The sequence below is a fragment of the Hipposideros armiger genome, unplaced genomic scaffold, assembly GCF_001890085.2.
Source record: "Hipposideros armiger isolate ML-2016 unplaced genomic scaffold, ASM189008v1 scaffold_138, whole genome shotgun sequence".
NCBI lineage: Eukaryota > Metazoa > Chordata > Mammalia > Chiroptera > Hipposideridae > Hipposideros > Hipposideros armiger.
This window is the reverse complement of record NW_017731488.1, coordinates 305,011-315,833: the sequence shown is the minus strand read 5'-3', so window position 1 is coordinate 315,833 and position 10,823 is coordinate 305,011. Positions and strand designations below refer to the sequence as shown.

Below are 10,823 nucleotides of genomic sequence, written 5' to 3'. Positions count from 1 at the left end.
GTTCACCATCTTAGCTGTAGAGGGTGCAGCATCACTGGCCCATGTGGGATCCGAACCGGCAGCCCTGCTGCTCAGAGCTCACACTACCAAGCCAACTCTTAACCAACGAGCCACTTGTCTGGCTCTAACAAGTATTTTTTGAGTGTCTTCTATGTGTTTTCAAATAGAAGGTGTAAAACACCTGGTCTGTGGGAAAGAACAACATTGATATGAACTCTGCTTTCATAGAGTATAAGGTAAATTTTTTTTTTTAAAGATTTTATTGGGGAATTGGGGGAGGGGAACAGCGCTGGGGAATCGGGGGAAGGAGAACAGATAAGCTGTCCTTTTGTTCTTCAGTCTAGTTGTGGAGGACGTTGCTTCACTGGCCCATGTTGGTATTATCATTGCGCTCTTCCCGGGTGAAGCTGCTCACGCTGGCTGCCAGCCACACATGGTAGCTTGTGGCAGCCCACTGTAGCAAGGGGTGCAGCCTGTGCCGTCGCGGCGACTCACAGCAGCCAAGTTCCAGGTTGAGCTGTTGTTCAGCATCCTAGCTGTAGAGGGCAGTGTCACTGGCCCTCACATGTGGGATCCAAACCAGGGCCCTCTGGTGTCCCAAGCCAGCTCTTAACCATCGCGCCACTCGGCCAGCCCTGGCTCCTGACAATTTATATTCTTTCCTGGCAGAAATAAGAAACAGTGTTCCTGGATCAGTGTTCCCCATTTACGTTAATCCCTAGGTAATTAACTCTGATGTGATGTCATAATTGTCCACATATCTGTCTTCTCAGCTAGTCTCGGCTGGATGTCTGAAGGCAGGAACTGAGTTTTATTCACCTCAGCAGGAGCCTCATCGTAGTAGCAAACATTTACATTTAGATATCCCACGTAATGGTTTCTCATAGTTCAGCTAAATGTTGAAGGAGGGAAAAGAGCATTTGATTGCTGACTTCCTTTACCCAGGTCATGTAGTGGAAAGTGTCCCGGGCTGGGTTCAACTACCTGATTCATAGTCCCAACTACCTGGGGATATTACCTCGGGCAAGACTTCTCTCTACTTCTCCTCTAATAGGATAAGTGGTTTACAAGGTGATCTGTAAAGTGGGCTCTTCCAACTCGAAGGTGACATATCGATAGACCAGGGTTTCTCAGCCTTGGCGCTGTTGACATTTGGGGCTGGCTATTGCTTTGTTGTGATGAGGCTGTCCTGTATGTTGTAAGAAGTTTAACAGCATCCCTGGCCTCTGCCTGCTGAATGGCAGATCATCGGGTAAGATCAGAGGGCAGGACTCTTTCCTCCTGTAGGATGAGGTGGTAGTAAATGACCGATGGGGTATGAACTGCTCCTGCCGACATGGAGGATACTACAACTGCGAAGATAAATTCAAGCCTTCGAGCTTGCCAGATCACAAGTGGGAGATGTGCAGCACCATAGACAAGCGCTCCTGGGGTTACCGTCGCAACATGGTGATATCCGACGTTGCAGATGAAGCCGAAATCATTTCGGTAAGACACCTGTGAGTCAGTTATTTGTGAACTACTGCCTCAAACTAGCCTTCTAACTGAGCATGGTGGAAACACTCTGGGTGGAATTGCAGGTTGATAGAATCCTTCAGGGCTATTGAACATATTCAGAGAAACCTGTCCTGAGGGAATAATTATAATTACAGAAGAAAGTTTTACATACAGAGACCTTCTTCCCAGGATTATTTTCAGCCGAACATATGAGTTGTTTCAATTTCTTGCAACCATGAGGGGATAGTTAAGTAAATTTGGAGATTGTCCTTAACTATTAAAATGTTTACCAAGGTAATATGGGTTAATGCTTAGAGAGTTGAGTGAAAAAATAAGTTACGTATTATCATAACTATATAAAATTAATGACATAGGAAAAAGACCAAAGGGAAACAAAAAGTTAATGGTGTTGTGCCTTTGGGGTACTGTAACAAATTCTCCTTTTTAAGAATTTCTGTATATAACCTTAATTTTTGGGGGCTGCCTTAAAGTACACATGTTTGAGGTCACAGTAAACACACACACACACACATACACACACATACACACACACACACACACACACACACACACACTCACACACTCCAGAAACCTTGAAGAATATATGTGAGTCCCCCCTTATTCGCAAAGAATACACTCCAAGACCCCCAGTGGGAGCCTGAAACTGCAGATAGCACCCAGCCCTATATATATATACTACATTTTTCCAATACCTACATACCTACTGATAAAGTTTAACTTATCAATTAGCCACAGTAAGAGATTGATAACACTATCTAATAATACAATAGAACATTTATAACAATATACTGTAATAAAAGTTATGTGAATGTGGTTTCTCTCTCAAAATATCTTATTGTACTGTACTAACCCTTCTTGTGATGATATGAGGTAAATACAATGCTTTCATGATGAGATGAAGTGAGGTACTCCGAACAACAATTTAAAAACTTATAAATCGTTTATTCCTAGAATTTTCCATTTAATATTTTTGGACCGCGGTTGACCGTGGGAAAGCAAAATCTCAGATAAGGGGTGGGGTGGGGGTAGGGGGGCTATTGTATATCTTTACGGCATGTTTTCCCAAAGGGGCAGCATATACATTTATATAGCTAAGTGTCCCAAAATTCTTCAGTTCTCTTCCATCTCCCCAAAGTCTCCACAGCACCCCCTCAAAATCTCTTCTCTCTGATCCTCATATTCTCTCTGTAAGGTTCCATGTGGTCCCTTCATGGCCAAGTGCTCTGTACTCAGCTTTCCTGCTCATACTTTGTGCTTCTGACACATGACCCTTCCCACGGCCTCCTGCACCGTCTCACAGGGAAGTGCCCACGATTACTCCCTGGAATTTGAATTAATATATTTCTCCACCTTGTAGCAGGATTTTTCAGTTTTCTCATCTAAGCCGGCCCTGCTTTTACAATGACAAAGATACATAGTGTTTTCAAAAGGGTAAAGGATATTCACAAAGCAGGGAGAGAATGTGCTCTAGAGTCATCGTCTTCTCTAAATACCTATGTGTCCTAGGCATTATGCCAGGCTGGGCATTCATAACTAGGATTTTATTGTTCTGCTCTCACCAGGAACTGGTTCAGACAGTAAGTTTGGGAGGAAACTATCTTCTCAACATCGGGCCAACCAAAGATGGGCTGATTGTTCCCATCTTCCAAGAAAGGCTACTTGCTGTCGGGAAGTGGCTGAGCATCAATGGGGAGGCAATCTATGCCTCTAAACCATGGAGGGTACAATTGGAAAAGAATACATCTGTATGGTGAGTCATGCCTTTTGTTGTGGGCAGGAATGGCACTGTGGCCCATCCTGAACTGGTATCTGCTTGGGTCCACAATGTTAGAAGCCAAGTTGGACGTCGTCTTGAGGGAACCCCAAAGCTGTTCTTTCCCTATTAAATTTGTACTCCAGTTTATGTCTTAGGCACCAGGGTATCTCTGACTCATGAGGCTTGGTGCAAAAAAGAAGGAGCTACAAAGCATCAGTCAATTTACTTGACACTGTTCCCTTGCCTCCTAAAAATAGTAATAGCTAATACTTGTATAGCACCCACAATGTACAAGGCTCCATTCTAAAGTCTTTTCACTCATTTAATCCCCTAGCAAGCCCACCAAATAGATACTGTTATTATTCCCATGTTACAAGTGAGAAAAGGGGCCCAGGGCAGTAATATAACTTGCCTTGGATCACAAAGCTAGTACGTAGGAAAGTCATGATTCATGCTTAAAATTGTGGATCTAGTTATTTGATCTTGGGCCTCAGTGTTTTCAATGTAAAATGGGATGATGATACTTAACTTCCTAAAATTATTGTGCGGGTTAAATGAGATAATTTATGTAAAGCTCCCAGCAGAATGCTAGGCACATACTACATGTTCAATAAAACATCTCTGCTAGTGTTATACCATCAAGCATGGGTCCCTGGATCGAGGGAAACACATTCACCTCTTTTTCAGATGAGTTTCTGTTTAGTGATTTTCATCCTCTTCTCTAAGCATGGTGAGGTCTCAGAATAACAAATTTGTCTTCATTACACCTCTTGCCATTGTTTTATTCTCTGGTGTTTTCACCTGGATTTAGAGTTGAAAAAAAATTTAATAGTAAGACGCATGACTTCAGTGAGCCATAACTAGTATGAGAGTTAAATTTTTTAAAAGAAAACTTAGAACCCCAATAGAGAGGGAAAATGGAAGATATCACCAGAAAGAGGCTATTTTCTTCCCACAGACCTCAACTGCTATTGAGTTATTAGTGCTTCCTAGTAGCCGTGACAGACTCAAGGTCTTGGGATTGCTAGATAATAGAAAGGGAAATGTATAAGGTTATGCAACACGGTAACAAGACAGGTACCTTTGACAATGACGTTTCTTTTTTCCCAGGTATACCTCAAAAGGATCAGTTGTTTATGCCATTTTCCTACACTGGCCAGAAAATGGAGTCTTAAACCTTATATCCCCCAATGCTACCTCTACTGCACAGGTAAGGAACCTCAGTCAATCCTTTTAGAGATATAAGTTTTTCTAAAGGAACTGGCATATCTTCCTTCCTTCCCCAGGTTTCTCCCATATTTATTCCCCTTTCAGACCCTCTTCCCTGCCCTGGCCCAGCATGGACGTTTCCCACCGTGTTCAGGCCACATTCTGTACTCGTGAATGCATTCATGTTTTTTCTTTTCCCTTTTGCTTTCTGCAGATAACGATGCTGGGAATCCAAAAAGATCTGAAGTGGTCCACAAATCCACAAAAGGGTCTCCTCATTTACCTGCCCCAGTTACCACCCTCTGCTCTCCCAGTTGAGTTTGCTTGGACTGTAAAGATGACAGGAGTGGAGTGATCATTGGCGTTCAAGAGGAAAGAGACACTGCCTGCTATGTGCTGCTTTGATTTTCTTCTTACAGTACCATCATTGTAATAAACTACTCTTTTCTACCCAGAGATGGCTTTTCCAACACATTTTAATCAAAGGAACTGAGTGCATTACTCTGATGTGTCAGCAGATCAAAGAGCTAAGATCCATTGCTAGCATCTCTCTCTCTCTGATCAGCAAAAGAAGGGACTGAACAGTTAAGTTCTGACCGCTCATCCATTCCTAACAATGGAAATTATCTACAATGGAACCTTCCCTCCATTCTCTATGATAACCTGCTTGCTTAATGACTGCAGATAAAGAATAAGCCATGTCTCCTTGTTGCCTGTGGGAGGAGGTATAAAGGGTTTGGCAAGCTCAACCACATGCTGTTTATTAGGATCAGTTGTCACCAACACCCCCCAAACAGCAGGACAGCCTGGAGGGGAAGGAAAAGGCTTTCGGGGCTGCTAATAGCTCGTCAGAAGTTTCCAAAGTAAACTCTGAAATTCAGTCTGTGTAGAGTTATACTGTGAAGAAAATGGATATAATTCTGCCCTGCTTTTTAAAATAGTCAAATAAATTTGTATGTTTAATCATTTCTACCAAGAAGCATGTTGTAGCTTTCTTCTCCCAGTTTCTATATGGACTTCACATAACTTCATGTTTCTGTTTTTTAAAAGGGCCTGCCAAGTCTTTATGCAGGACAAAAAATGCAATTCCTTTGGTTTTTCTGCTCCTTCTAGTACCATTCTTTTGAATTGACTATCAGTTCAGGCTCTTTAATTGTGATAGATCTAATCAAGTTTTCTATTTATTTTTTTATTTAATAGATACATTTAGAAATCTCTACTCAACATTTAAGGACTATTTGTTTTTCTCAAACACATATGGAACATTTACAAATATAAATACCAAAGAAGCAGTATCACATAGCGTCCAGGTGTCGTCGCTGGGGGGTTGCAGGGGAGGTTTCGGTGGTGAGATGCCCAGCCCAAAAAAGGCACGCAGAGCTGACAGGAGGAGGAACCAGTGTCTTTAATCAGCAATAGCAACCTTATATAATGGTTTGGGGGAAGAGCGCGCAGGACAGTGCACATGCTCCCTCCCGCAAGTGCAAATCATGCTTACATAAGGGCTTATGTAACTGGAGCCGACGCACCTGCGCAGTAGGCTCCAGGGTCAAGACTCGTACTCCAGTCTGCACATATTTGGACATACCTGGGGTCTCGTGTTTCGGGCTTCCACTCGTGTAACTGAACGTGCCCAGGCCCTGTCACCAGGGGTGGCAAACTTTTGAGACGGAAGAACCTCCAGGGGTCAGCAAATGACGGCTCGCGAACTGTGGCTCTGAAGTAAAATTGAAAATGAAAATAAAACTATCATAGTTTCATTTATAAAATTTTACAGGAGGGCCGACCGTGTGGCACGTTGGTTAAGAGTTGTCTTAGGAATGCCGGCTCTGAGCAGCAGGGCCATGGTTTGGATCCCATATGGGCCAGTGGTGCTGCGCCCTCTACAGCTAAGATGGTGAACAACAGCTCGACCTGGATGGAGCTGGGCTGCATGAGTCGCTGGTGACGGCGTAGGCTGCAGCAGGGCTGCAGTAGGCTGCCGTGAGCTACCGTAAGTAGCTGGCAGTCAGTGTTAGTGGCCGGTAGCTGGCATGAGCTGCCGTGAGCCACCGTGAGTGGCCGTCCAATGGCTGGCGACCGATTGCCTCTTCTGGGAAGAGCGCAATGATAATACCAACATGGGCCAGTGAAGCGACATCCTCCACAGCTAGACTGAAGAACAGAACAGCAACTTGTCTGTTCCCCTTCCCCGATTCCCCAACGCTGTTCCCCTCCCCCAATTCACCAATAAAATCTTTAAAAAAAAATAAGTAAAATAAAATAAAATTTATACAGGATATTATTCACATAATGGTGATTATGTAAAAATATATTTATGGCCCTCGAATAAATTTTAAATTGTTGTGAGAGTCAAGATTGGCTCTTCCAGGAGTCAGCAAACTTTTGAAACAGAGCATACCCAAAGAGCCACATGTGGCTCGCGAGCTGCAGTTTGCCGACCCCTGATATAGCCTATATAGTATGCCAGCAACATACTTAAAGAACCATAAAAACTTGAAGGAAAAAACCCATATGTTTGGGAATTTAAAAACACACTTTTTTTTTTTTAGCTGAGCCATCCTGCCAACCTGTGTTGGCAGCTCAGCAGCTGCTCAGCTCGGGCCGGGACTCGAACCACTGTTGCTCAGAGCTCAAACTCTTGAGTGAGCTCTTAACCAACTGAGCCACTCAGCTGGCCCCAAAAACACACTTTTAAATAATTAACTCAATGATCAAGGAGGTCACCATAAGGGCAATTAGAAAATACTTAGAATGATTATGAAAGTATACTACGTATTGAAACTTGTGAAATGTAGCTTTGAACAAAAAAAGCCTTTAGAGAGGATTCTGGGAAGGTGGTAGAGATGAAGCACCAGGAATCTGTCTCCTCAGTTGGACAACAATTGCACTGGTGGAATCTGCTGTAATTATTTTGGAACTGTAGAGGCTACCAAAGGCTTGCAACTTCCAAAAGAGGACTTGGATGGTAAATTATCATTACTTTTGGTCAATTCCAGCTATCCATTCCCCATTCCCAGCCATACAGTAGGCATGATCATCTCAATTGATGCTGAAAAAGTCACTTAACGGAATTCAAAACTGTTTCATGATAAAAACACTCAACGAACAAAGAACAGAGGTACACTACCTCAACATAATAAAAACCATATATAATAACAAAAGTTTTGCAAAGCAGTGCCTCGTACTTATACAACACATTCTGAAAATTTTTATTCTATTTCTTTTTTTAAAAAAAGTTGGCACCCACTAAATTGATATAATGACCAATTAATGGGGCACAACATGTATTTTGAAAAATACTGCTCTAAACTTTCAAATTCTCTGCCTCTGGGCCTTTGCATATGCTATGCTCTCTTTCTGGAAAATGTTTCTGTATCCTGTTTACCTGAATAGATCTTACTCATTCTACAAGTTATGAAATCAAAGGATGCTTCTCTCTCTGGAGTCAACTGCCTGCATTTGAATCCTGAAGATCATGATGAATGAGTTAATACGTGCAAAAAGCTCAGAACAGTGCATTGCAAATAGTAATGCTTCGTCTAGTATTATGAAAAGTAACAATTACACACTGTTTGTATGGTTGTTGTGAGCACAAAAAGGGCCACATACTAAACCTGACAAGTTCAGGGGGAGCATGCATGGCACCCCTTAAAAACTTGGTGACCAAAAGTAACCACACAGGATGGTCTGAACATAAAGATTTCTAACTAAAGTGGGCCATGGTGGGTAGTCACATCATAGACCCGTAGCTTCCTTGACAAAGGTCAATCTTTACCTTAAGTGAGCCTATCTATTGTCTTTGTGAATCTAAGATGACATACCTTTGAAATGTCAGAGTAATTTTCTTTTCCAGACCTTCAAAAGCATAACCACTGGCACCAGACCACAACACCAGACCAGAGAGACCACAGAACCCCTCATTGTTATCTTAACCCCTCACTGTTTTCTTATTGCCCGCATACCATCTCTGTGTACTGTAAAAGTTAATTATTATCTATCCACACCCACCAATGTAAAAAAAATTATGTCTTTCCATTTTGCTTTTTATCCAATCCTAGAGATTTCCCCTGCTTTGCTTTCTCCCACCTCCTTAATCACAAATGGATTTCATGTAACCCTCCTTACATCTTATGTTTTGACCTGGTGCATAAAATAAGCTGCAAAACTTCCATTCTCCACAGCGTTTTCTTAATCTGTTGAGATTTTGCTTCCGGACATGTCCGCAAAATTTGGCTCAAATAAACTCTTATAAGACTTTACAGTACACCTGAAATCTATGTAACTTTGCTAACAATTGTCACCCCAATAAACTTTAGTTAAAAAAAAACAACAAAAAACTTTACAGGCTGGTTGTTTTTTGGGGGACATTATTAATATCTATCCTCCCACAGCTCCCACGACGCTAAGCCCACGAAGACAGAAACTTTGATTAACTTTTGTTCATCTTTATAGTCCTAGCGCCATCCTTTGCCTGGCGTTGAAATGGCTCTCAGAAAAAAACAAACAAAAAAAAACGGGTAAAGAAAAACTGAACAAAATGAATTAAAAAAAAATAAACTAAAAAAAAGCAGAGGCTGGGGCGGAGCCAGCGTAATACGTCACCACGTCGCTCCAGAGGCCCGCCCCAAAGGCGGGGTCATGCCCACCCTGCCGGAGGGCGGTCACGTGTGACTCAGCCTGGCTTCTGCTGGGGCATCTGAGCCAAGATGGCGACAGTGAGGGAGTCGCTGCGGCGGAGATTGGTGGGCTTGGCGTCCCTCCGGGCTGTAAGTGCCCCCCGACCGGCCCAGGGGCGGGCTTGCAGGCACCGTGACGGTCGGGGGCGGGGGCTTGGCTTGTGGCCACTACTGTCTTGAGAGGTGAAGCCGGACAGCTGTTCTGGCTACAGTCAGGAGGATCTTGAAGTCTTAGACCCTCTCTATCCTTTCCAAATGCCTTGAGAGGCATGGGGGAAACTGAGTCCCAGAGAGGGGGAGCGACCTGCCGGGGACGCCATCCCAGGTATCCTAATTCCCTGTCCAAGGCTCGTCCCTGTGATACTGGCACCTTTCTCCCTCTAATTGAGCTTCAGGCTTCTCCAAGCTCCTTCTTACTGAAAATCACGAATACCCGTCCAGTTCCGAGTGGGAAAAACAAGGTCATTCCCATCCCTTCGCCTACATTTCCAGCTCTTGTTGTGTTTGGCGACGCTTGGTGAGCTATGCCAGCGTCCCCAGCAGAGCTTGGGTCGCGGGGGCCAACCTGTGATTCCCCTGGAATTGTACTTTGGGCCTGTTTGAATCTGATGTTTCCCCTTCTCTCCCACACTGCGAGTAGAGGAAAAGTGTACGAGACCTGCATGTATAAAGGGTTGAATAAATCGTGCTGGTTAAAGGTCATGCTGTGGTGTCCAGTGGTTCTGCCACTTTCTCGGCTGTGTGACATATTTACTCTGTCAGCCTCAGTTTCCTCATATGTAACATGGATAAACATTACCCCAGGGTCGTTTTGGAGATTAAAGAAAATGTAGGTAAAGCATTTGACATTGTTCTAGCTCTTAGTAAGTGATCGATTAGTGTATTTTTGCCTTAGAGAGGTTGGGAGTTATAACTGTAGTGGGAAAAATTACATTATCTTGGCAGTAGACCCCTCAGAAAACCACTTTAATGTCTCCTAGGCCAGCCACCTCCACCAACTAACTGCTCATGTGTAAAATAAAGATAGTAATTCCAACTTGAAACGTTAAGAAAATTAAATGGGATGGTGGGTATTATGCCTAGAAAAAAAATTCCTGGTGTAATGAGATAGTAGTAATAGGCCCTTTACGGGGTTACTAGCATCGACTTAGTAACAGAACCAGGCAGTTCAAGTCCAAACTTCCTCACTTCCTAGCTGTGTGATTTTTGGTAATCTTTCTGAGGCTCTTTCTTCCTCTATAGAGTTGGGGTAAAGACTTTCCCTGCCAGGTAGGGACTAGGTGAGGTACTCATGGCCTGAAGTTAGCCCTGGTCTTTAGTCAGTATTAGCTGTTGATATAGGTACACCATAGCTCTGGAGCCTGTGGCCCAGGACTTGTGTGGTTAGAGGGGGATCATCTCTGAGCAGAACTTTGTACAGAGGAAAGGAACTGGGTAACCAAGAGAAGAGAAGGCTGGAGGGACTAAAGGGTGGCAAACAGGCACCATGCCCTAGGTGTTAAGAGCATGAGTTCTAAATCCACATGACAGGCTCAGATATTGAAATCAGTGATTAGGTAACTATGTGACCTTGGAAAAGTTATTTAATCTCTTTGGGTTTCAGATTTCTCATAGTAAAATGGGGATTGTAATAGCTCCTACCTCATAAGGTTGTTGAGAGG

General features: G+C 43.3%; 2 protein-coding genes across 2 annotated transcripts in view; both read left to right on the top strand.

The window, feature by feature from the left end:
* Window positions 1–5,462, top strand: part of FUCA1 (alpha-L-fucosidase 1) — a gene marked incomplete at its 5' end in the record, with an annotated part of 12,424 nt that extends 6,962 nt beyond the window's left edge. Inside the window, 4 exon segments of the mRNA XM_019650065.1 lie at window positions 1,288–1,488; window positions 3,081–3,268; window positions 4,385–4,484; window positions 4,698–5,462. Coding sequence (XP_019505610.1) covers window positions 1,288–1,488; window positions 3,081–3,268; window positions 4,385–4,484; window positions 4,698–4,838 — 630 coding nt within the window.
* A 3,677-nt stretch (window positions 5,463–9,139) lies between these two features.
* HMGCL (3-hydroxy-3-methylglutaryl-CoA lyase) overlaps window positions 9,140–10,823 on the top strand; it is a 16,452-nt gene continuing 14,768 nt past the window's right edge. Inside the window, exons 1-2 of the mRNA XM_019650112.1 lie at window positions 9,140–9,335; window positions 9,453–9,487. Coding sequence (XP_019505657.1) covers window positions 9,193–9,335; window positions 9,453–9,487 — 178 coding nt within the window. The 5' untranslated portion in view covers window positions 9,140–9,192. The remainder of the gene's footprint in view (window positions 9,336–9,452; window positions 9,488–10,823) is intronic.